Source organism: Strigops habroptila, chromosome 1 (assembly GCF_004027225.2).
Source record: "Strigops habroptila isolate Jane chromosome 1, bStrHab1.2.pri, whole genome shotgun sequence".
Taxonomy (NCBI): Eukaryota; Metazoa; Chordata; class Aves; order Psittaciformes; family Psittacidae; genus Strigops; species Strigops habroptila.
The window spans coordinates 65,687,287-65,714,320 of record NC_044277.2 but is presented as its reverse complement, the minus strand read 5'-3'; the positions used below and the strand labels follow the sequence as shown (position 1 = coordinate 65,714,320).

Below are 27,034 nucleotides of genomic sequence, written 5' to 3'. Positions count from 1 at the left end.
GACAACAGAGTAACATTCTCACAGACTTTCAGTTGAAGGAAAGCCTTCAGCTTTTGCATTCATCAGTAACTATTTAATGAACAATTAAAATAGTCACTTGGGATTCATTAACAGCTGGGAAGTGATTAACCTCTGCCAGCTATGGTGAAAGTGGACCAAATTCTAATGTCTAAACATGCATGTTCTACTATTTCTTCCTTTTTTATTTATTTACTTCTTGCACTTGCAAAAGAGTCTTCATTCCTTTACCCCCATTAACAAAGTAAGAAGGAAATGGCAAGACTTTATTCACAGATTTTCCCAAGTATTTTACAGTTTTAGTAAGTCTGCTGTAAAGATTTCTTTTTAATTACATTCAGCATCACACTTCTCTGAAAGCATCTGAGAACAGAAGGAGAACAGAAAATAAAAACCTACTTGATCCTGTGTTACCCATTAACAGTATGTTTCCAAGTTCTCTAACTATAGAAGGAGCTGCAAAAAAGTCAAGAGTAGTAACTCTATAATAGTAATTCCTGGTTTTGTCTTTAAACTGCAGCTTTGGCAATGACACCTTCCTTTGTATTACATAAAAAGAAAGCTCCGCCTCTCTTTCCAGGATCCTCCAGTCACCCCACATAAAACCTGTAGGAGAGACAGGTTTTGAAGCATCTTCCGATTTATAGGGAAAGGGGCTAAGGAGCCAAGGATATTGCATTAAAATGTCAAAAGATTTGTCAGTGCCACCTGAAATCCCTAAAGAAGATAGCAGACCCAAGTGGGATAATAAGTTCCAGTATATTTTAAGCTGTATCGGATTTGCCGTCGGTTTGGGGAACCTGTGGCGATTTCCATACTTGTGTCAGATACATGGAGGCGGTAAGATTGATATGAGATTTTGTTGGAATATTAAATTACAATTTTTATATAACGACGTTAACTTACAGTGAGCATGGAAGTTAGATATTTGCACCAATGGTTTGAGGGGCTTTTTTTAACTATCTAATTCTCATAAATGTTTTGCACCAGTAAGACTAGCTTTTTTATATAGAAGTATAGAATTTTAAAATCATAGAATCGTAGAATGATAGAATCTTAGAATCACAGAATGGTTTGGGTTGGAAGGGACCTTAAAATGATGCATTTGTTCAGGAAGTAAGACCAGACTGACACTACCTCTCAGCAAAACTGATGTCGGACTTCTTACATTGCTGCTACAGTCCTGATAGGAGCAGGAATCTGACCCTGCAGCTTGCTACCTTACAGAAAAGTGAGAAGTCTTGGGGAGGCCCGAGTGAACCAGCCGCTGGACAAATGGTCACCGTGCTTTCCTTTAGGAAGGGAGCAAGTTGTTCCCTTTCCCTCTCTGATGCTCTTTGGAATTACCTCATCACCTGAAACTTCCCGTGTACAAAACTAAATTGTACTTTTTGATGTCTGTGAGGCATTGATCATTGATAAATGATAAGAACTGAAAGAACCCCTGCAGAAGCCTGCCAGGTGGGGCGGACAGCTGCCCAAGACCGTCCCAGGGCACCATTCCCACAATGAATTGCTTTAGAAGAAGCCAATTTAGTAAATATAAGTGGATCACAAAAGACTACTTGATAATTCACCATTCACAGTAGCTTTTGAGATCCGCCATGGTAAGCTCTCCAAAGCAGAGTGAGATAGCAAATTGTTTCAGCCCAGTATTAGTCATTATCTTTCAATTAACTGGAGAAACAGAAAATTTGAACCTGCAGAAAAGGGTCATATGACAGAAAAAAGTTATTAAATCCAAGCTTGCTCTACCAAGGTCTCTGTATTACTTGATAAACTACATCTATTTGAATCAGCCAAGGAAACAAGAATGGATGCTGCCTTTAAATGGAAGGAGGTGTTTCAGAAAGAAGTACCCACTTGGGGACTCTGACAAGTAGCTGATTGAATGAGATCTAGAAGGTTGTATCAACAAAAAGAATCTTGGCATATATTAGAGCACTAGGAAGTAGGTGCAGATATTACTACTGATACTAAGAAACTTCTAAACTTTTGACTTCTGAAAGTCCACCTTTCAAAGTCAACTTGAAAAATTAGACAAAATGCAGAAAATCCCTAACAACTATTCAAGGTCTGGAAAACTTATGAGACAAGGAATGACTCAAGAATCCAGTCTATTTAGCTCATGAAATTGTAAATGAAAGAGTACGTTGATCATAGTCTATAAACAAGCAAATGGAAATTATTTTGGTGGCAAGGAGCTCTTTAACATTGAACATGTAACAGCTGGAAGCTACAATTACACAGATTCAAATAAGAAACGAGAAGAAGCAGTAGGTTAGACTCCTCCCTGGAAACTTAACATTTTCCATTATTTATTTAGATGTGAAACCCAGTGAAACTCTCTCGGGCAAGTGACATAACTGGATAGTGAGAAAGCCACAGGTGCAAGCGTGCTGTTTCTCTATGTTTGCCCAGGGAGATGGCTGGAAAAAGCCTGTCACTTCAGTTAATGATACATGCATTAATGAGACATGACAAACACCTTTTGAGAAACATCCCCATAGCAGATATGGCATGGGACCTGCAAGGAAGATGCTTTTCTGGAGCAGGAGCTGTAGGTCAGACAAATACCCTACAGCATCTCAGGTGGGCTTTCTATCTTGGAGCAATTCAGTATTAACAACATAATAAAACAAACATAATGTGATATTTTTGTAATGTAACAAGTAACAACAAGCATTCACTAGAAGGTTTGAAACTCACAGACAGGACCATAGCAAGATGCAGCTCCCACACACAACTCATTACACGGAGCTGCTTCTGAGGCCACCAACTGCATAAACTTTGTGCTTCAGGGTTTTGTGCAAATCTCTGTTATGGATTAAGATGAAATATTGTTCTACGGACCATAAAAAGGCTCTCACACCTTCCCATGAAGTACCAAGGGTTGTTTCTCCATGCAGGAGGCAGGGTCTAGCTGTGGCCAGCTGTTCTTCAACCTCTTCAGATCCCAGCCTCGCTTCATAAGATCAGCAACATTCGCCTGCTACTCAGGTTTGACCTCTTCCCTCCATTCTTCCTCTCCAGGGTTTCCTGCATCCCTGCCCTACAGACCTCTGCCACCCCAGAAGTGTGAGTTTGAGTGCAAGGATGCCCACAGTGACCTGTCTTATGGACTGCACAGTGCTCAGAAAGTCTGTTTGCTTGTGTATCCAGCTTCTGAGCACTGATATATCCCTCAGGAGCTGCTAGGGATGAAAATGACAGAGTTTAGAGGAGGTTTAAAGACAATAAAAATAAGAAAATGTTGCAGGGACAAAGGCTGAATCATTCCTTTGCTCCGTGAGTAGTAATTTTGCCAGTGAAAAATCAGTTTACAATAGCTAGCAGGCTCAGTAATGGCATGTAGGTACTTTGCAACACTACAGACTGTGGCACGAGACAGTGGAGAGTAAAGGTCAATGTGTGGATGTACGGCCAATGTTTGGCCACTGGATTTAAAAAAGGGCTCAGAGAGCTCAACAGCAGGATGGACTCTGTAACAAAGTGCTGCAGGGTTTGTGAATAATTTATCCCAGAAAGCCAGCGTAGGAAAAGTTTGATTGAGTCATGAAGACTACCAAGAAGACAAAGATGTTGGGTTTACACTAGTGTGCAATGTAGTTGCATTTTATTTCTGCTAATTTAAGACAGTGATGTGATTTGGGGTTGCATTTTCGAACGCAAGTAACTCAGATGCAAAAGCCCAATAGATTTTAAGGGGTACTGGAGCATAAACCCTGCTTGTGTGCATCTGAAGATGTGACCATGGGAGACACCAGCAGCATCATGGCTAAATAGGAGCCCTGAGAGGTGCAGTGACTCTGTGCCTGCAGCCACAGCCACAAGTACAGCAAAACCTGGTATGGATATAGCATAGATGTGCTCCAAGTCTGAATGGCTTCTGGGTACAGATCACAGTTTCACAGCTGGTTCAGGTATTTTCCAAGCACTTAAGAGTTAGGCAATGCACTTTACGTCATTTCTAGATCTTTTTAAAAACGAGATAAAAATGAGTGCTTGTATATTTGTCTCATGTCAGCTGTCCTCAGCAGACTTCTGGACCTTATTCATCGCACATTAGTGTTACTCAGTAGCTTGGATCTAATATGATATCAGTTTTGCTGACATTTATCACCCTCTGTTGTTACTGATTATTTGGATTTATTGCCTGAGTTAAGTTAGTTATTTACTTTTCGTGACTAATGGATATGAAGGTTGTTTGCCACAGTAAGTGGAGACAAATACAAGGGTTCCCAGGCAACTGGGATCAAAAAGAAGTCTCTAAATGGCCTGGTATATAGTTTGTCACTTAAAACTGGGAGTTGAACAAGCCATATAGTTGTATGCGTACACATATGGTCATCTGAGTATATCTAAAAAAACCCCAACAATCCAGATCTAGCTGGAACTTACTGCAGTGTTTTGCTTTTGTTTACAGCTAGTATATATATATGCCTGCCAAATCCATGGTTATTACAAATGTGCATACTGCCTGAGCCTGCAGGATGACCTTTAATATAAAATATGGTTTCCTTCTAGGAAAATAAATACAATCAACACTGAAGTACAGCTAAAAAGAGAACTGTTTACTTCTGGGGCAATGATTAACAGACTTTAATAACCCATGGCCTACCTGACCTTTTGCTACGATTTGAACTACCACTGGCTGCAAAACGCAGTTCCCTGGCTCACTGTGTCCTCAGAAGGAAAATAAAATCTCAGAGGAACAATGGGTACACCAGGAAGATACTGTAAAAGTAAACAAACCCAAAAAAGTGTGTTGGGAAGAAAAGAGCTTGCATTTGGTTGCCTTTTGCAGTTCAGAGTGGTGCATGCTTGCACATGGGTGCTGCTGTCTTGCATCCTTCAGTCACGAGTATTTCCTGGGGGAGTTCACCAAGGTTATTTTACAAGTTGATCTACAGGAGTTAGCCCCCTTCTTTTGAAATGGCTATTGCCACCTTGATTTTCTGGGCATGGCTTTAGATCTGTCACCGTTGCTCAAGGAGATACAGTCATATATATGGGAAACTTAACCCTGCAAAGTTTCAGAGTCTGTAAGATGTGCAGTGTGGCCTATAAGTCAAAATCAGCGCCATCATAAATATGCTGCACAAATATGATGTTTACGGGAGCTCATACTTTTCCTCTGGATTGAGGCATGTGTAGAAGGCATAACAAAGATCATGAAATATTGTTTTCCAGAGAGCGGGGTGAGTATGATTAACCTGATGGTTTTTCTTCCTACTTGATGTCTTGATGTGATTTGTTGCTGTGTTGGCTACTATGCTGCTTAGCTGAGCTCCTGTGGAGAAAGTGAGTCAGGTCTGGTAATCCCTTTTCAATAGCTAATAGCTCTTTCTCTGTATCTGGCTTTTAACTCTGGCACATTTTGGACTGTTTGGTTGGTTGGGTTTTGTTTGTTTTGGTTTTGCTTTTTTCTTTGACACTCTTTTAGTAGTGCATGTGTCTGCAGGATAGGTACTTGCATCTTGAAGTGCCCTTCTGACAGAAGGAATGGTGTAGACTAAAATTTTCCTAGGTCATGCCTCAGGGATACAAATAAATCATGCCCTGGTGACACTTTTTGATTTTTACGGGCATTTCTCCAAGCTTTTAAGGTACTTGCAAATGCTTGATCACTATCATTTTGAGAGGAAAAACTTACTGAAGCTAAACTTTTGTTTTTAGAGGTTCCCTCCAGGCTTGCTTCTTACGTATGTCATTTATTTTCCTTTCACTGTGGAGTATATAAATCTAGAATATCTAGATATAAATATACCTAGAATATCCATATACATATATTTCTTTACTGGCAATTTATGATGGTTTCTGCTAAGGTTTCCTTTCCCCGTGCGTCATGGAGCTGAATCTACTGCCTTTTTGCTGTACCTGTGCTACGTGTCATATGGGTGCCGATAGGGTTTTGCTGTGCCCATGTTTGAATGTTCTGTTTTGTGATAAAAGCTCTATGTTAGGTACCAGCTTGCTGCTTCATTCCATTTCTTGGATTTTCTTCCTGCCTTTTCCATGGCGAGATTTCTTACGGCATTTTTTAAAGAAAAAGTATTTAAGTTCTGCCTTCTGGCACATCCTCCCCTATCTATTAAGCAGAGCCCTTGACTATATAGTGCTAGAGCATTCCTACTCACTATGAGGTATCTGATACCTTTCTGGTATCAGATATGGGTGGGGGGATTTTATTGTGGAAAAGAGTAAGCTTCAAGTGCTTGAGCAGACTGCTTTTCCTGACTACTTCCTTTTTTGCCTACAAATACTAAAAAGGAATGAATAACTGAAAGTGTATTTCTACACTACAAGCCATTTATTTGAATTAGGTTTGAGAAAGATTTTCTCCAGTACCTATTTCTTCTTAGCCCTACTTTCTGCCATATTTCCATATTTGCAGATAGCATACTTTTTATATTGTTTTCATGGAAAGCCAGTGTTTTCTTTCCGAGTCTCACATTATGTTTTGCCATGCTTTCAATATGACTGGAGATACATACAAACCAGCACAAAGTAAACAGGCTTTTATCAGCACATTATCTAAACATGCTCTGCTGTCAGTGGTTCAACTAGCAAACAGAAAAGGAGAGAGATAACGAGGCAGTTTGCACTAATTATCACACAGTTATTTCCAGGGAGATATGATACGGGAGATAGCTCCATCCCTTATGGAGAGCTCTGCTAGCAAGAGCTCCACACTGCAGGGATTGCATTGGAACAGCTGCTGCTCAGAGCTGGTGTGGGGCCAGGCAGACGGGAGAACAGAGCGCTCCAGGCACTCGCATGGATATTCCACTCCTCCCATTAGTCAGCCCAAGGCATGGGGCTGTAAAGAGGGCTGCGTGGGCACCCCCGGTGTGCTGTGGAGGGCGATATTACAGCAGGTTTGGAGGAGAGTGCAGGACTGAGCATGGCGAGAGGTTACCCAGTTCTTGTGGGAAGGACCTGCAAATTCCATAGTATTTACATGGGAGCTTTGGCAGGTAGCTCCAGGTGAGATTTTATCAGGTGATAAAACACTTAAAAATAAACAATTGTGGTCCTTAACTCCCTCTATAAATCTCTCTCCTGGGATGGGTTTATGACAGCCACTTTAGAGCTTCTTCCGAGCACTGGGACTACTGAGCTGTGGGTACCAAGGCTGAGGATTTAATATAAGAATCAGCTGTGAGGCTCCTTTGTCAAATCTGCTTCTTAGCAGTTAAAAACATCTTTAGAAATCAGATCATAAGGAGAAACATTTATTTCCACCTTTGGCAAATTAAGAACAGTCCTTCACTGTGAAGAGCTTTGCTGATTTTTGTTCCTATGTATTTCTTGATAAAGGGAAATTAAACCATTAAAGAACACACTTTCTCTGGGTGCTGTATGTAGTCACTGTAGCACCTAGCAGCAGGTAGCAAAGTTTATGCAGTGCTTAGTACAAGTGATTAGGTTTATCTGCCCAGCCTTTCTAAATAGTCAGTGATTGCAAAACACGGGCTGTTCCAGGAAGAGAGCAGAAAACTTGCGCATTCCCTCACCTCCCTCTCAGAGCTGAAGACAGAGATCTGAGCTGCTCCACTCTGCTCTTTCAGATTTTGATGGTGAAGCGGCTCTCCCTGCCAAGCCTGAGGGAGGGGAGGAGGTTTCCAGAGATGGAAAAGCAGAGCTGGGCAGTCTCAGATATGAGATTTGAAGGCAAAGGGAAAAGGTATAACAAGGCAGAGGTTTATTGACAATGTGATGACAAGTACAGTCGGTAGAGGATGGGAAGGGGGTTGAGGCAGGACTTCTGCTTTTGTTTCCCCAGAGAAAAGAGGCTTACTTCATGGTCACAGTGCTTGAGGGGAAGCATCCTGCAGAACTAAGCATCCCTTAGTTCTTCCTCCTTCATCTTCAACAATAAAATCACCAGTAACAGATGTTACTTGGCAGGTATCCTTAGCAATGTTCCCTCTCTCAACACATCCTACAAGAACTCTGGTAGGGTCATAAAGCAGGCAAATTATCAAACGGTAATTTCAGTGAGATGTAGATAATCACGTGGCTCAATTGCACTTCATTGTATTTTCAGGGGCATTCCTGATCCCATACTTCATTGCTCTTCTCTTCGAAGGAATCCCACTGTTGCATCTTGAACTGGCCCTAGGACAGTGCCTGAGGAAAGGCAGCATCCGTGCCTGGAATACCGTCTCGCCCTACCTCGGAGGAGTTGGTATATCTCTTGGGGTCCCAACTGAAGGAACTGCAGCTGAACTCCAACCCAGCAGACCCATGCCTGATGCTTGTTAGGATATAAGAAGAGAGGTTTTACTTTAAAGATGGTGAAACCTGGGAATAGGTTGCCCAGAGAGGTGGTAGGTGCCCCATTCCTGGAGACATTCAAGGCCAGGTTGAATGGGGCTCTGAGCAACCAGATCTAGTTGAAGATGTCCCTGCTCATTGCAGGGAGGTTGGACTAAACAACCTTTAAAGGTCTCTTCCCACCCGTACCATTCAATGATTCTATATCACTCCCACCATGTGTTACTCTAGGCACACAGGAGGCTTAACTGCAGACCTCATAACCTTTGGTGCGGGAAGCATAGCAGTCATGAGCTCTGCTAGCCAACACTGCCCTATTCCTACCATATCTTGGAGCTTACACAAGAGCTGCCTGCCCACAGTGCTTCTCACTCCTCCCTCACAGCCCCTCCAGGAGCCAGTCAGGAGCCAGGAATAGTCAGACTGGAGGACAGAAAGTGGGGAGATCAGGAACAGGATCCTGGCACCTCCTAAAGAGCCTGAAGCAACCTGAGAAAGTTCCCCTCCACGAGACGGGGGCACAGTGGGGCTATGGAGGGGCCATTATTAACATGACTGACAATCCACACGCAGTATGCATCACACTGGTGTGCAGTCCTGTGCCAACAATTTTTTTCTATTTATTCAATACACACTGAAAAAAAAACCCCATATCTTGCATCCTGAATGCATTGTTAGGCTGCAAAAAGTGAATGGGAGCAGCCATCGTTAGAGGCTGTACTGGCTTTCAGACAGCACCTTCCTGCCTGTAGGGTCAAGGGAAGCCCTCAGATGCTCCAGCCAGCACTGCTGGATCATGCCCTGCTTTCAGCAGGTGCTTGAAAATGGGATTGGGAGGGATTGCCATGCCGGTGGGGGTGTGTGAGACGAGAAGGGGTGGGTAAGGGGAGTTATCTAAGGGGCAGAGGGCAGCCGGGAAGAAATATCAAGCAGCAGGGTGGTGCCTCCAGCTAAGCTCATCTCCAACAACTAGTCATGTCCATCCTCCCTTTGCAAAATGCAAGCAAGCAGAAGCCATGGTGTTGCTATTCTTCCTTCCTCATTGTAGGAGCAATTCAGTTAATAGTTTAGGGCATATGTGCATGGTTTGGGACAAAAGAGTGCCCTCATGCAGCTACGGCATGTTGTAAAAATTCAGTCTCTTTTGGTGTCTGCTATTAAAGTTGTCCTGTGCTGTAGAAAAAAAAAGGCATTATATACTAGAACAAAGATTTCAACCCTAATCTTGTAAATAAGTAGGGATTGTCAGCCCTCTTGGAGCAGGGCTGATGAGCTGGGGGACTGTGCACCAGTATTTGGCTACCAAGGACACAAATACCCATCTTTCCTGTGAAAATCCTTGGAGGAAACAGAAAATCTTGGAAAATGAGGAAAAGTGAGCTTCTAAGAGCAAGTGCTGCGACTGCTCATTTTTCCACAGCTGTTCTAAACTGAGATTTGTGTTTCGACAGGGGTTGGTTCATGGATGGTGTCGGTTCTGGTGAGCTTATACTACAACACCGTTTTAACCTGGGTGATGTGGTATTTCATAAACTCCTTCCAAGAACCTCTTCCTTGGAGCGCCTGTCCTCTAAATGAAAACAGAACAGGTAACTACCACTTTGAGCATCACTGCTAGGAAAAGGAGGATCACAAACATCAGGTTCTGGGGACTAGCAAGGGGAAAAGGGAAGCTTTGTGTATTTTTTATGCTTGTGCTATGATACAAATACCGGTCTGAAAGAGCACCCTCTGCTTTCTGACTACGGAAAAATAGTCCATTATCTAGACACACGTCTGTTGTCACAAACTGCACATCAATGCATATGAGATTAACATAATTAAGAACCAAATTTATGACTACATCTTTCAGTAACTGCTTTAAATGAGACTCCTGAGTTTTCATTACGTGGTGATTCATTCGTTATGACTCATTACAAGCTCTTACAGAAACCTTTCAGCTCATTTGCCATGATGTACTGAGAAAGACCAGGTGAGTTGCCAGAGCAAGAAACACAACTCTACTGGAGAACTTCAGTTTCTGCCTGTAGGTTGCTGAGACTACTTTTACACATCTGATAAGACAACATCCTAGAGCAGCTAATTGAGAAACCCCTGAGAAGAGAAGCCATACTTGATTTTGCCCTGAATTATGCACAAGACCTGGTTTGTTTTCCGCTCAAAAAGCTACAATAGTGATCACAGACTACTCAAATACATCATCCTCACAGGAACAGCAAAAGCCATAAAGTCCATGACCTCTTTTGCTTGATTTCAATGATGAAATGAAATAACAGTGTTTGTTAAAAAAAAAAAAAAGAAAAAAAAAAGGAGCAACTAAGTAAAACGCTTTTGGGGTAGCGAGGAACTACTTAAAGAGGGAATCTTTGAGGCTCAGATCAAATTCACACTACTCATTACAAAACCTTTAGTAAGGCCAAAGACAGACAGTGTACCTGAGCAGGACAAGGAAGACTGCTCTCAATTCTTCAAAATTATTTTTCAGCTTGTTTTGTTCAGAACATGAGAGATGACAAGTTCCCGGGCAGAACAAGAAACATAAGCTGAGTAAGAGGCTAATAAAAAAGACAAAACACAGCAGGAATTAACATTATTTTTGAGACCTTAGGACTATTCTAGAGTAAGAAGACAATTAGACATCCCCCATCTTTGTTACAGAAGTAGAGAAAATCATTTGGGCTTAAGAAACAGGATACAGATGTCCCAACTAGTGAGCTAAACAAATGTTTTCCAAACCTGCTTTGGAGATCAACTAGTTTGGTATACAAAAAACCTGCATTTTTAGTTAAGCATCTGTCGTGGTTTTGGCTGGAACTTGGTTGCCAGCTGGGCTTAAACCATGACAGCACCTTCTAGAAAATACTGAAGAAGTCCTTTAAGGATGGATTTTTCAATGCCAGTGCCGAGATAGGAAGAACCCACACTTCTCCATAATGATTGCAATGCTCTCTCCAGGTAGCTGCTTCCTAATTGAGTCAGATAGCAGCTGTTCCCGTCCACCAGGCTTAACTGAACGTAGCCTAAAACAGCATTATTTCAGGCTCACATACTTAAGCTGGAACTAAAGGCACACAAGCAACAAGGTTTTTCACTACATAGCTTGTTACTCCTATACCCTCCTACAACCCACAGACTCAAATCAACAGCCAGAGACTCTGTATTCAGAGGTATCTGGGACTGTGCTGGCCAGTGTATGTGCAGGTGCACATACAATCCTTTTAATTCAGAGCTGAGGAAAGGACACCAGCAAGTGTCCTCATACACTGAAAGAGGATCACGAGCTTCATTTCAGTGGAACCACTCTTTCAAGTGTAGATTTGTAACTGGAAAGTCACTTGGCTAAATCAGTATACCACATACCTGCAAGTTACTTCATTCTCCACCCTGCAATCTCACCAGAGTAAGATTCATTTGAAAAGTTTCATGCATTCACAGTGACCACACTCATGATTATTCCTCCCTGTCAGCCTTTGACTGGGACAGAGAGGAGTAGCTTTCCCAGAATTTAGCCCAGACTTAAGGTCAAGATTTTGCCTCTATTTACTCAGGTCACTTTTCCTGCTTTTCAAAGGTAGGTGCCCTCTTTGTCTAGTGGAATTCCTGAAGTATTTCAAGACTTACACATTTGATTTGGCAGCCCACAAGAGACCATCCTGCCACTCTTCTACCAGTATAAAGTATTGCTTCCTAACCATACAGTGACTGGGAAAAATATTACCAATTTTAAAATTTACTTTTATGCTTTCCACATTTTTTTCAGGGTTCAACGAAGAATGTTACAGAAGTACAGCAGTAAACTATTTTTGGTACAGGAAAACTTTGAACATAACACCCAATGTCACTGAGAGTGGCACGTTACAGTGGTGGCTCATTTTGTGCTTAGCAGCTTGCTGGGCAATTGTCTATCTCTGCACCATCCGAGGAATTGAAACCACAGGAAAGGTACAGAAAGGACAGAGAAGTGCACCATCCCATGCTTTGAATCTTGCTCTCCAGATACTGAGTTTCACCACCACCAAAAGCCTTCCTCATTTACCATACTAAAACCATTTCAGTGTGTTCCTTGTCCAACAAAGTGATAACATTGGTGCAGGTGGTCCAAAATCACAGTTCTTTTCCACTGCAAATGCTTCTACCCTATCGGTCTCCCCTCCCCTCAATAGTTTTAACAACCATGTTACAAATGTGTTCTCCACAAGCTCATTCTGCTTCTTTTAAAGATGGCAACGTTTACCTGTTGCTGTCTTATCTAATGTTATTAGGATTCTATGTTGTAATAACTTATGTAGGATTTATCAATGTTATTTTCAGTAACTGTCTGTCTGCATTCTTATTTTAGGCAATTTATGTAACAGCAATATTTCCTTACCTGGTCCTAACTATATTCCTTATTCACGGACTCACTCTACCAGGAGCCACTGACGGTCTGGCTTACCTCTTCACCCCTAATGTAAGTATTGCTGCTATAATCAGAAATACTATTTTTCCTTTTTCTCCCCCTCAGATCTCATACTGTATATTCACTTTCCAGCAACTCCTGATCTAGATCCCTAAGGGGCCTACAAGTGACTCTTCATCAGGGACTGTAGTAATAGGACAAGGGGTTTAAACTTAAACAGGGGAAGTTCAGGTTAAATATAAGGAAGAAGTTCTTTACTGTGAGGGTGGTGAGGCCCTGGAATGATTTGCCCAAAGAAGTGGTAAATGCTCCATCCCTGGCAGTGTCCAAGGCAGAGCCTTGGACAACCTGGTCTAGTGTAAGGCATCCCTGCCTGTGGCAGGGCAGTTGGAACCAGATGATCTTAAGGTCCTTTGCAACCCAAACCATTCTGTGATTCTATACAAGAGCTCAGATAAGCTCTTTTTTCCTGAGATTAAGTGATTTGTTTTTTAATATACTTGAGCAAGAAAGGAAGCAGTTCAGTAACAAACATTTCAGAAAATACTGGAAAATTGAGTGTATGTTATGGGTGCCTCAGTCTTGAATGTGTAAGTGAAACTGATACACTTGACAAACAGAATCACCTTTCTTTTACACATGATAAAGATGGGATTTCTCTGCCAATGCTACAGAATCTACACAACTTTAATCTTTTAAGAATCAACCGAGGAATTACACTGCAAAGTGTTTTGTTGTTTTTTCTTTAAAGGTTGAAAGTAATTTTCTCCTATCCCTCTTTCACCATAGCTGAAGTTTTCCCCCCACCCTGCAGCTGCCCATAAAAGACAGAACTGCTGGAGAATACCCCTTTCCCATTTTTTCTCATCTTGTCAAAGGGACAGGAGTCCTAGATCCCTCTATAGCTGGCCATCTCAGAAGGACCTCTTTGCATTGTCTTTAGCAGCCTTCCCAAATGCAAAGTCGAATTGTCCCACCAAGCGGCTGCTATCAACTGCAGGCTCCTCAAGCTCTGCCTAAAAACCTCCATTAAGCAATGAGTGTAGAGAAGGAAAAGCAGCACCTGCTGACAGATGGTCTCAGAGCATCCTCTGCCTCTGCAGGTCCCATCACAGAAGCACTGGGTATTTCCCTTTCCCTTCCTACAACAGGAACACATGCATTAAGGAAAACATAACCCAAGAAGCCTGGAGATATGCTACATGCCAGCCTGGAAAGGGACAACAGCAAGAGAGGGCTCAGATGAGACATCTCTTTTATCTGTCCTCCTGCAAGCCCAGTGGCACGGGGACTCATCTGAATGCTGTCAGAGCTCAAAAAGGACAACCTTGGTCTTTACAGGAGATCAGGACATGCACTTGCATTTTTGTAGACCCCAGACAGGACAATAAATGCTTGTCTTTATTGTTTTCATTAAGACAATAAATGCAATGTCTTAATGAAGAAAGCAGATTAGACAACACAACCAGAACAGAGCTGGACCTGTTCTGTTGTCAGAACCAAATGTTGTCATTTGGTCTCAGCCTTGCTGTTGGGTTTCACTCGTAGAGCTCAGGCATCTTCGGGACTTAATCACTGCACAGTGAACTTAATGCAAAAAGTAGATTTGTGTGTATGCACAAAGCCTGGAGGCATTGCAGCGCCGAGGGGGAGCTGATCATCATAAAAGAAGAGCCGGATGGTTCTGCAGATGCAGACTGGCGCCAGAAGTCAGAATGAAAACTCAGCTGCAATCAACCTGCAGTTAACGATTAGCCAGTTTGAGGAAGCAGATCCTGGTGACATCCTTGAAGAGTCATCTGAAGATGGTTTTGCTGATGAAACTCTGTTCTTACCTACAAACGTGGATAAGCTGATGCAACAGCCTGGTAAGTGATATCTGCTATGTGCATTGCCGTTGCATAGATTTACCTGGCCAACCCAGACTATATTAGCTTACAAAACTGTAAAGCACATTTCTTAAAGTGTGTGCTGGTTTCTTCTTCTTTTCCTGTCTTTTTGCAGGAGGCTTGTAAAGTTTTAGCAATATAAAATACAACTGCCTATTTCAGCTTGCTTCAAAAAGAAGCCAAACAAAACATACATAAGCCCTCTCGACACTCTCCACTCATTGGAGGCAATCTTTTCCGACTTTTCTCCAACTTGCAATGCAGCAGAAATTGTAGTTTCTCTGTAATAACTGCCACATCCACTCTCTGGCAACTGTTATACCTCACCTTTGTTTTTGACTATCTGTGAAAGAAAGTAAAACCTAGTGCTAAAGGTCACATCTTACTAAGTTTCAACATCATCATCACCCAACTGATTTTATTTTTTTTATTAAACATTGTTTAAGTTTATTTGCTTTCCAGGTTTGTACCTTAGGTCTTACTAATACCACAAATAATAGCTGTATGTATATGGATTTTAAATACAGCAGGCTGTGGTTTTATTTTCATGCAAAAATACATAGTTTTTTTTTTACCATATGACACACTTTAAATTCTAGAATGAATAATGAGTACTTTGTTTCTTTGACTTTCACAGATGGAGAAGTCTGATGATCCACTCACCCTCTCTAAATCCTTGGCTACCTGGAAAGTGAAGCTGCCAAGAAAACAAAAAGATCCTGAAGTTACACTCACAGGCTCTTGAAGGGAAAGCAGAAGTTGTATAAAGATGAAGCAACAGAGAACTGGAACAGAGACATTTGGAAAAGTTCTTGGGGAAAAAAAGATAATCAGAGGCAGCAGAAAAGGGATCCAATCAAGCATCAGCAATAGTCTTTACGCATTTCAGCTTCTGTGGACATCTGTGTCAGCTCAAGAGCACAAATGTCTCCTTCTCCAGTCTTTCACATCTGAAAGAGCTTCAGAGACTGTAAATATTTGGGGGTTCTCTGGCAATGAACAATTCCAGGAACGTGGCTGGGCAACTGATGCCTGCACCCACAGCTCTGCAGCTATTTAACAAGCAGTGACAACGGCCAAGAAAAAGGCAGCACAGGCACCAAGTCCTCTATCACAGAGACAATTTGTAATTTTTTCCTCTATTTTGCAGTTTAGTTTTACCCCTGATGTATTACTGTGAATGGAGACTTAAAAGTCCTTTCAAGGTACCTGGCCTGCCCATATTGTTTCTGGTATTGAGGAGAACAAAGGCATTACCTTAATGAACTGCTGTCTTTAAGTGCAGTATTACTTGTTGGTCACTTGCTTATGAGAAAAGCAATAGCTGTTTTTACACCAAAATCACACATCACAGATATGCCAGTAGTTCGTAATTCTGTTTTAAGACATTTTCTGCCCGTGTTTCATGTGTTTAAGTATTCAAACATTTTGCTGTCCAGGGGGAAGCAATTATACTTTATTTCTTCATTACTCCTATGTTCATACATTAACATTCTGGCTTTATATCTTCAGCCACATCTTTCTAGCTTCAGCACATTTTTTTCATCTGAAGGCACACTTACGAAATCTGTATGCTATATTATTGAAAATATAAAATAGCATTTAGATTAATAATTTGCTGAAGACCAGATAATGACATTGTCACAGCACTCTTGCCTGTTCACTATTTCCTCAGGTTTGGGGGTTGATTAGCATCTTTTAGAACCAACAAATGCATTGCCTCTAGTATCAAACTAAACTATCTCCAGACTCATTTGCCAAAGTCCCAGTCAGAAAGTCAGACTTTTAACAGTCGCATCTATCAACACTGACAATTGACTTGTCAGCACTTAATCAAACTGTGAAGGCCACATAGCAATGCAAATGCTGACTTTGTGCACTGCAATAGCAATCTACTTCTGCACCTGCACAAGGTTCTACCAGTGAACACTCTGGCATTGGAGGATTTGGTTATGATCTTTCAAAATAAACCTCTAGAAAGGTTTGCCTAAATGGAAGCATTTAGCCTGTAATGGTTACACATGTCTGCTTGCTCTGCTATGTTGTACAAAACATTTATACCAGTTCTGCTGTGGTCAAAGCACTGGCATGCTTGTGAAGAAAGCATCTGCAGTAATGGCATTCACTGCCTCCATCCACACTGAGGTGAATCCATTATTCTTGCTCCTCAAGCTCAAGCCAGCTTCAAAGAAACCCAGAATGCTATTAAGGGTCTTTTGGTATACTTACCTCTCATTTCGATAAATGTTCCTAGTAGGATCATTCCTACAAATGTTTCTAGTCACGTACTAGGACCAATAGCAGAGGCATATAGGCACAACACAGCAAACACACAATTTGCCCTGCATGTGCATATCTGCATAGGATACAGATTTAAGTCAGTCTGTTGTAAAACAAAGATAAGCACTCTACAGCCCCAGTATCACTTTGGGGCTAGGTGGTTTTTAAAACACTCACTCTTAACTGGTTTCTTTTTCCCCTACTTGATTAAGAACAATATTCCTACCTGGGTGGGTATGAATGTAACATGCTACTTCTTAGTTTCTGCAGGAAATTAGTATTTATTGAGCACATTTACATTTTGCACACTACTTATGTTTAATCTTTTTCTTTTAGACTGAGTTTAATGGTAAGCTTCCTTCTTGGTGCAGCTATTTAAAACTGTATGTTATTCTCTGTAATCCAACAATCATTGACTTTTTAATGTAGCTTCCTCTATCACGTTGCACTTTTATATCAAAATTCAAATTTCATTCTGTCAATTTCTCCTTTCTCCTTATTTTTGCCATGTTGCCCTTTTATCTTTTATTGCTATTTTCACACTACTTTTAATCTAAGATGCTCTTTTTAATGAATATCCTCTTTTTGTCTGTTTGGGCTGTCAGTCTTCTTATTATTTGGAAAGCTATGGAATGACTTTGTCTTAAAACAATGAAGGTTTAGTATTTGTTTATACAGTTTTAGGAAGATAATATTCTTAAACTGTAAGTTACCCAGTATGTGGAGTAACAAAAATAATAAACTGAGGAAAAATATAATGTACTGTCCCTATTATGTTCCTAATGCATTTAGAAACACCTTTTTATCATCAGGCAGAAGAGGTGTACAATGAAACTGATTCTATAATTACTACACACATTTAAATAGACCAAATTATGCCTTCAGAAACACCTGCTTTACTGATGCGTTTTTTACTAATTCCCATTTTCAGTGTATTTAGATGGCAACACAACTCACAACTTCAGAAGTGAAATAAGAGACAAGCTATGAGAAATGGGAGAGAAAAGGAAATTTTAATTTAAGCCTAATACATGCATTTATTCCAATTATTTCAGCTGAACACTTTGAAAAATCCCCGCGTCTGGCTTGATGCAGCTACCCAGATTTTCTTCTCTCTCTCTCTGGCTTTTGGAGGGCTTATTGCATTCTCAAGCTACAACTCACCAAAGTAAGTAGAACTACAACCTTTATAAATTGGCTGAATTCCTGCTGCATTTTGTGCAATTTTCTGAAATTTTCAAAATTTTTCCTCAGAATACTTATAAAGGATCTTATTTTTTCTAAAGGATTTTAACAGCTGCTGTCTCTCCAAAAGGCCAAATAATAGACTTTCTAACGGAGGGGGAGGGAGCTAAAAAATTTAAATGTTTGCAGAAATACCTGAGAGAATCACAGCTACAATACTGCCCTTTTTTAGTTACTTCACTTTCTTGAATGCTATTTCTAGAAATGACTGTGAAAAGGATGCTGTGACAGTAGCAATTGTGAACAGCATGACATCCCTCTATGCTTCCATCCCAGTCTTTTCTGTTTTGGGGTTTAAAGCAACCACAGGCTACTGGGACTGCTTGGACAGGTAAGGAACTTGTGTTTCCAGTGTTATACTGCAGTTTCAATGCCTAAAAAGATAATGTGTTACTTGGAAAATGTGCATTTAGATAATTTATTTTCACTAAAAAGGAAAAGCGTCTGTAAGCAGAAGTCAACGATAAAATAGAAAGCATTCTGGCACTGAGAAAAGAATGATCCGGATAGTGTTTGTAAGAAGCAAGACAAATAAAACAATCCATAGCAAGTAGCACATCAAAGATCACATCTCAATCTCAGACTAGCATTAGAAGTAGTTAAAAAAACAATACCTTTTCCTGTTCCACTAGATTCATTGAATTATTAAACACAGGTGGTGGAAATATTCTGGAGAGCCAATAAAATAAAATAGGAATGTTCTAGAGACTGCATCTGCCTAAAGTACTCAAAGTTTGTATCTGAAAGACAAGACATTAAATAGTTTGAGTATTTTTTCCTAGCTATTTGATATATAAGTTCTCATTTAATATTTTCCTTTATATTGTAAGCACAGCACAGAAAGTAAATACAACTTCTTATTAAATCTGAATACATGGCAGAGCATTTCCAGCCACATCATCTGCAAACATTTAAGCTAATGATACATTGGCTTCTCTGGCAGGAACATTATCAGTATTATCAATGAATTTGATCTTCCGGAAGAAAGCATCATGCGAGAGAACTACACAGCCTGGATTAGCTTCCTAAATTCATCACATCCAGAAAAAATTGCCGGACTCAAACTGAAAAGCTGTGACCTTCAAGAATTTCTTGATCAGGTACCATCATTGCTTTCAACAAAGTAACCCTTACACAAAATATGTAGAAGGACTGGTATTTCCCTTTTTCTTGTAAGTACCTGTACTTTACTTGTAATGAATACAGTATTTCAAAATTTGATATAACAACGCTGCTGTAGGACAGTCTGAACTCAGAGCTCTCTGGTACAGCATGCAAAACTACACATTATCATCACAAAACTGACCTTCAAAGGTGTTCCTACATGGAGCCTACTATGGACACTAGCTTCAGTTCTGCTTTGGTTTACAGGAATAAGCATAACAGAGGAAACACATCTAGCTAAAAGATCATAGAAAACAGGATGCTGAATGGGAGTTTCCTAAATCCATATCTATTGAAATATTCACTGTTTGCTTTCAATCACATATATGACCAGCAGTAAGGTATCATCACTGTCTTCTCTTTTACCTTCCTTTCCCCATCTTTCCATTCCCTCTTGTTCTCTCCCTTTTATTTTTCCTCCTTTCTGCACAGGATCTCACCAATAGTTTACTTTTTTTCCCCGTAAACCCACTCCCACCATCAAAATACATCAGGATCCTCTCTCCTTCCTTTTTTTCCAACCCTCCTAAAACATTTCCCTATCACTAAACAGATGTTCCTTCTCTGTTTACTTCTCCAACCTTATTCCACTTGCTCCAGGGATTCCACCCAGTCCTGTAACTTTCATTTACTACTCACCCATTTGCACTCCCTCCTTACAAGTCGTTATCACCTAACAAGAAAAAACAGGGCCATGGTTGTTGAATAAGAAAGGAGCTTGTGAAAAAAGAATAACATCTTAGGACAAAAGGGTGGACACATTTGCTAATGACAGAGTGTGCCAATGCACAATAGCCTTAACAGAATGATGGTGAAACAGGCTATTTTACTCACATGACAGAGAAGTCCAAGGACAGCATTCCAGCCCTGACACAAGCCAGTTTCTGCTTCGTTTGGTTTCCTCTGGTGGCATCCATTTCTGATTTAAGGTTTGACACATTTTAGTTCCAAATTAGAGAAACATAAACAGTTTTCCATGCTTATATTTAAATACCCTCGTCCATGGGAGACTGCATTAAAAGAAATTTGGATGAAATTGGGGGTTTGACTATTAGCCTTTTCTACCCTAGTAATTATGGGGTGTTATGTGACCAACAATTCACCAACTCTCTTGCTGCTAGAGTAGCAATCATACCCTTATTCAGGTCTCTTTCTTTCCAGCAGCTATTGCAATATATTTAAAGTAGCATTAGCAAAACAACTGCTATTTCAATTACAACTCTCGGATCTGCTTTACTCCAGACCTGTCTCTCTGTGAAAGCTCATAGCCCCCTTCCAATATTTGAAGGATGCCAGAGAGGGACTCTTCATCAGGGACTAGCGATAGGACAAGGGGTAATGGGTTTAAATTTCAACAGGGTAAGTTCAGGTTAGATGTAAGGAAGAAGTTCTTTACTGTGAGGCTGGTGAGGCACTGGAATGGGTTGCCCGAAGAAGTGGTTAATGCTCCATCCCTTGCAGTGTTCAAGGCCAGGCTGGACAGAGCCTTGGGCGACGTGGTCTAGTGAGAGGTGTCCCTGCCCACGGCAGGGGGGTTGGAACTGAATGATCTTAAGGTCCTTTGCAACCCCAACCATTCTGTGATTCTAAGATTCTGCTCTATGATTGTCTGCACATCTCTGATAGACCATTTAAAATCAATATCTCCACAAACACTCCCCACTACCCATTTTCTCAACTGCTGGCTGCCACAGAGCCCCACAGGCTGACCAGCACCCTCAACTCCATGGAAGGACGGAAGTGCATTATAATTCTATATGCATGAGAAACTACATTTATGCCATTATAATGCGTATTTTTATCTGTTTGTGAATTCTGCAGAGTGTATCGGGAACTGGCTTGGTTTTCATCATTTTCACTCAAGCCATAATTCTCATGCCAGGCTCCCGGGCCTGGGCCATCCTGTTCTTTATAATGTTGTTCTGCCTGGGCCTTTCCTCTATGTTTGGGAACATCGAGGGAGTCTTCACTCCTCTTCTAGAACTTCGAATTATATCTAAAACAATACGCAAAGAGCTATTATCTGGTAAGATGTTTGCTTCACTTCATTCAAAGAAGGTGGCTTCTTTACAGATGTGCAAACTGCTTAACAAATATCATAGAGGGATTAAGAATTTGTAATACTAACTTGGCTATCTCATAGTGTTAGTAAGGGCAGTGGATTGTGTTTGCAGAAGATAAGCACATAGATGAGGTAACAGTTATGGCAGAAGCTGTCAGATGACAGTACTATATGGCCCTTGCCAGTTTTTTCTTAGCTTGCAAGAGCTGTTTCCATCTGAGAAAGCTTGTTAAATTGCTGTTCCTGGCATCAAGTTTACCCTGAGCTGTTGCAGACACAAGGAAAAGCCTTGTCTTTGCTTAAGCCTCTGGCACCTCAATAAGTCACTTTAAGGCAACCAGTGACATCAGCTGGTCAGCCATAACCACCTGCGCACAACCTCACCCTACTGTCACAACTGTAAGGTAGGTCATTAAACCCCATTTCATTCAGGTTTATGCTGCTACAAATTATTTCATATTTACTGTGAACACACCAGAGTAGAAGATGACCACTTGGAAACCAAGGAATGAGTGTGTGAAATCCCACTCTTGCACCAAAAGTGGAATCGTTTCAATTAGGGACAGTTACTGACCCCAACCTGCTCCTCAAGAATCAGACTTGGTGAGAGTCTGAGAACCTACTGTGAAATTGGTCTAGAAAAACTAATCTAGAAAAATTTCTAGTAGTTTGAAGTAATGGATTAACACTTCCGCAATGTGCCCTTTTAAATTCTTATGGGGAATATTGCTGTCATGCCTTTTTAAAGTCTTGCTGTGGCATCCAGATTATATCTTTCTCATTTTATGACTTCTTATGTAGAAATAAATTTATTTACAACTTGGTGAGGTAATTATATTACTTTGAAATTGATTTTTTTTTCTCAACAAAAAAGAAATCTGGAGCCATTTTTTGGCAGCATTGAACCAAAGGCCATCTCAGAGTTAGAAGCAGTTAGTAACACAACACAAAGACATAAAAACTGACCCACAGCCCATGTCTGCACCCACCAACACTTTCCCTCCTTCCTACATTTTCTTTCAATTACCCCAAAACCCCCATCTTGGCTAAAGGAGAACTAAATGTTCAGAGTGTGATGAAACTTAAACTGTGCACACTAGGACACAAGGGACATACACATTTGTAGCTCTGGGCCCTTTGAAGAAGTGGGTGGCAGAAATCTAGGAAGCCCTTACACTTCTTAGGTGCCAGCTGCTGCGTGCTAAGCCTATTGACTGCATGGAAATGGCGTTACTTGAAACTCACTACATCAGTCAAAAATTAATATAAGAAGACAACACAGCACAGCCCAGTCTATCTCCTGGAAGCATTAACAACTGACGGATGCTCTGAGTCATACAAGTGCATTCGTCCTGCAACAGAGTGGTGTCTCTTGACCAACACACTGTGGGAAAACTGAGTCTGGGAAGGTGATATTAGCTCCCCTAAGGGAAAAATAGCTTGTTGTAGCTCCATAGGGGGAGAGAGAATAAAAATCACTAGAACAAGAGCAAAAATAATTTAGAACACAAATATACTTACCAAGTTCAGTTCAGTACTCCAGTAACAAAGATGCCTTTTCTTCTTCAGGTATAATATGTCTAATTTGTTTCATCATTGCTCTGTGTTTTACACTGGGTTCGGGGAGTTACTGGATTGATATTTTTGACAGCTATGCAGGCACGGTGCCTCTTCTAGTCATCGCCTTCTTTGAAGTGATCGGGGTTGCATATGTCTATAAAATTAAAAGGTATGTTGGAAACAGACATAATTTTTTTCTCATAAAAGATATGCATTTTCGTCTCCATCCATGTATGTTACATACAGGTATGCAATATTAACTTATTTCTGTAGCACTTACGAGTTCTGTGACTGTAGTTATCATTCTTTGCTTTAAGTTGCCTATATTTGTAAAACAGGAGGGATAATCTCTGCATGGCACTTACAGAAGGGCAGATCCTAAGTTTAAAGCTAGAAAGTCAACTGTCATTGTAGTTCTTTGGCCAAGAGGAGTTACACCGTCTTTCAAACATCCTTCTGTTACTGCCCTTTTGTTTTGTACTCTTGTATTTTTCATTTTGATTTTTTTTTTAATGATTTTTCACTCTCAAACTTCATAGTAAGCAACATGCAGTAAATTCCCCATGTTAAAAGGCTCAACCTGCAAGCTGACAATCTTTGCAGTCACAGACCACTTTCTTTAGTTTAAAAGCTTTCTTATATCCTTTGTAATTGTAAATGCCAGAAACCTTATCTCATTTTTAGAATAAAGCTGCCTTCCCTACTCAGGGCCCTTTGAGTCCTGAAATTTCCCCAGTTCCCGATACAGATCAATCATTTCCCCTCTGTAATTTACTCAGCTAGGTGTTGGGCCTTCACCTTTCCAATTCTTACTCTGACACTGGGGCCATAAAGGTCTTGATTTTTTTTTTTGTGGATCAATTTGTATATGTATAGGTAATGAACCCATGTTAGGCCAGCGCTGTTGCACATCAAAGTGTTCCAGTATCAACCCAACTTAAGTCTTACTCTAGGCTATGATTTTAAAAATACGAAACTCTTCTTCCTCAGTTACAGCTAAAACCCCCATTAAATTTTTAAAACCTATTGTTAAGACGTTGGAGCATTTCCCATGTTAAATGGTGATAACTCTCAAGCTATATCATCATAAACAGTTTCACATATCCGTATTGCTGCCCATACAGTCAGCCCCAATCTTCCATGATGCAGAAGTAGCAATAAAATCTGGTTTCGCATGCTACAATAGGCTCTGGATTCCACAGCACCAGTATTTTCTTTGTTGTACTAGTATACATATACTGTGGGATAAGAGCACAGTCAAATCACTTTTTCATAGTTCTCAAGAGAATTTCTAATATCTTCAGTTAGAGTAACAGAATTGAAGACAAAGCTGGTGTTTGAACACACGCATGCACAAAAATAACAGTTCCTATTCCAGACTACAAACTCTTTCCAACTTGATAGATACAGGTTATCACGTAACTATCAAACCCAGAACCATACATCTACTGCCCATTCAATGTACAAAACTGTAAAAGGTATATGTAAAAGATCAGCTCCATGTCCAAATGACTGCCACTACTGACCGCAGAGGATGCTGGCTCAGGTTGCTGTATTATATTACTGCTGTAACATTTTCATCCCTTATTTGTGCTTAGAAATTTTAGACTTGGTGCTCAGGTAACATAAATTGACAATGTAAACAGATTACTCATCCCTGGTAGAGATCAATACAGATCTACTTTATTGATATTATTATTTACTTAAGTCTGTAGTAAGTTATTAAAGAAGGGTATGGAATAGCAAAGATTTAGGGAGCTGTAATAGCGCAAAAGTTGTTTAAAACTTAGTTATGGAAGTGTTTAAAACTTACAGAAAATATGAAAAAGTTAAACTTACCACTTAGATCTGACATATGCCTCCTCTTAAAAGGTTTAGTAAAGATGTGAAATGGATGACTGGACGAAAACCCAATCTCTACTGGCAGATCACATGGAGGTTTATTAGCCCTCTGCTCCTGCTAATTGTCTTCCTGGCCTTTGTTGCTCTTCAGATACAGAAGCCATCAAGCTACGCAGCCTGGAATCCTAAATATGTATGTTCCCGAGTACTTTTGAAACTTTCAATAAAAGCAAGAGTTGTATATTTTTCTCCCTTACCAGATCCCTTAGAATCATTGCCACCTACTGCTTAGCTACATAATGCAGTCTGAAGTGATGGAATGCTCAGAATGAGAAGGCTTCAATATGCATAGAGCATATTAAATATGCTCCAATATGCATAGAGTATACTAAAATGTGTTTCTCTTAAGAGTCTCTTCTTGAGGAGTCCCGCATACTTCATGCTCCTAATTTCTTATGGATGTGTGTAATGCCGAGAACTGCTGAAGAAAATGTCTCACAGATGCTCCACACCTACAGCAGGTTCAGAGGTGGAGCAAACGCATGAGCAGAGCATTAGAGCTGCATAACAGATGCCAGGAATGAAAACATTTCTCAGTGAGAACTACCAATACCACTAGGGCCCTGATTAATATATATTTGACAAGAAGACACAGAGGGAGGCAGCAGTCTGAGAACAGTGTTGGTTTAATTCAGCACCAAAGACATCAGTGTTGAGAGCATTTGATCTGGATGCCACTGTCAGTTGCAGTTTCTTGGATCCCTCTCAAATATACCCTGCTAGGAGTCTGAAGATTGATTCTGGTCTTACACTGCACAAGGATTACAAAGCAGCAGTGTCTTATCCAAAATCCATGGAGTATTATCATCCCAAAACAAAACTCGTAGCCACAGACTTGCAGAAATAGCATTAATGTAATTCCCTTGAAATCTCTCATATAAATATTCCCTATTTGGAAAACAGCATGCTCAAGAATTGCTGAAACCAGGTAACCTTTGAGTACTAACAAGAATAATCAGAGCTTAAGCAAGAAAGTGTGAAAGTTTGATAACTTTGAGCAACCCCTGTGTCCCCAGGAATGTGTCACACTTCCAGCTATAAACCTTTGAAATTATAAAACATTTACAGCCATCTTTAAACCCATGAGAATGGTATACAGAGGACATGGCCACTGAGTGCTATTGTAGACCAGGAGTACAACTTTTTCTGTCATTAGTATAACAGCATAAGAAAATGCAAATGCAAGTCATATCACAATGTAAGTGCACATACCAATTATTTTTTTTTTGCTTGCTTTTTTATCTCCATAGGAAGGTTTCCCTATGAAAGAGGAGAAAGTTTATCCACCTTGGGTTCTGGCCATCTGTGTGCTGTTAGCTGTTCTTCCTTGTGTGTTTGTACCTCTGGTAGCACTCTTCAATCTGATCAAACAAATGTGCAGAAGCAAGGACACAAGCTTTATACAACCAGAAGTGTTTTCATGTCAGGAGGCTAATTGCAACTTTTGTCATCCAAAAGAATCAATACCCATTGTATCTGTCTGTAAGAAAAAGTAAGACTGCCTTTGTTAGACACAATCAGCTGTAGTATGGTATCATCCAACCAACCTGGCTTATGTGTTCATATGCTTATAGCCAGTCACCAGCACTCTATAATAAACAGTGCTGCCACGTTTTCTTCATTTTCAACCAATTTAAATTAATCTTGTCTCTCCTACAACCTCTCCTGAATCCTACATACCTACCTAGTACCAGCCCCATTGCTTTAACCCTTTTCATGCATTACCAACTTCATGTCTCTCTCCAGCCACACTTTAAACTTGCAAAGCCTGCTAGTAATTGCAAACGCGCTGTCTTCCTTCACTTCTAAAAGAACCAGTCTATTCCTAAAAATCAGCAACATGAAAATTAGAACACAAGCACCTACATTTCATTCACTGACCTTCCTCTGAGAGATGCAGAATGGAAGCTCTTGAAGAGTAAGGACTCCTCTTGTTCACTACACTCTATTTTTTGTAAATCCATATTCCCAAGTGCTGCAAAGAGCAAAAATAAAGCATTAGCAGTTAAAAGAATGTACACCAAGTAAATCTGAGTAATTAATTTTGCACAGATCTCTTCCCTTAGCAGATTCCATAATTTGTTGTAATGGAAAATACTGTGAAAACAAATGTGCCCATTTTTTCCCCGTAATTTCGCATATGGAACACAGCAACTAAATAGTGTAATAAAAGTGCAGATGTATGGAAGCCTTTCAGTGACCTGCAACCTTACATGACATGACAATGAAATG

At 40.5% G+C, this 27,034-nt stretch overlaps 1 protein-coding gene and 1 long non-coding RNA gene across 4 annotated transcripts; one reads left to right on the top strand and one right to left on the bottom strand.

The window, feature by feature from the left end:
• Positions 1 to 659: 659 nt before the first annotated feature.
• On the top strand, positions 660 to 26,820 carry LOC115619785 (sodium-dependent neutral amino acid transporter B(0)AT3-like). Of its 3 annotated transcripts, none has more exons than XM_030512651.1 (12): positions 660 to 858; positions 8,072 to 8,212; positions 9,753 to 9,890; positions 12,062 to 12,243; positions 12,641 to 12,751; positions 17,925 to 18,037; positions 18,317 to 18,445; positions 19,058 to 19,214; positions 21,100 to 21,304; positions 22,910 to 23,069; positions 24,773 to 24,935; positions 26,053 to 26,820. In XM_030512651.1, exons 1-12 carry the CDS (start codon positions 702 to 704, stop codon positions 26,296 to 26,298), a joined length of 1,902 nt encoding a protein of 633 aa, XP_030368511.1. In that variant the 5' UTR covers positions 660 to 701; the 3' UTR covers positions 26,299 to 26,820. The 3 variants fall into 3 exon arrangements, with proteins under 3 accessions (XP_030368511.1, XP_030368529.1, XP_030368520.1); XM_030512660.1 differs by lacking the exon at positions 660 to 858 and adding an exon at positions 4,764 to 5,219; XM_030512669.1 differs by lacking the exon at positions 8,072 to 8,212 and having other exon boundaries at positions 662 to 858.
• On the bottom strand, positions 18,677 to 23,052 carry LOC115619813. Its single transcript, XR_003995128.1, has 4 exons — positions 22,862 to 23,052; positions 20,113 to 20,197; positions 19,918 to 19,951; positions 18,677 to 18,854 (listed from the first exon to the last, which is right to left on the bottom strand). It is a non-coding gene; the product is annotated as an uncharacterized LOC115619813 (long non-coding RNA).
• Positions 26,821 to 27,034: the final 214 nt, after the last annotated feature.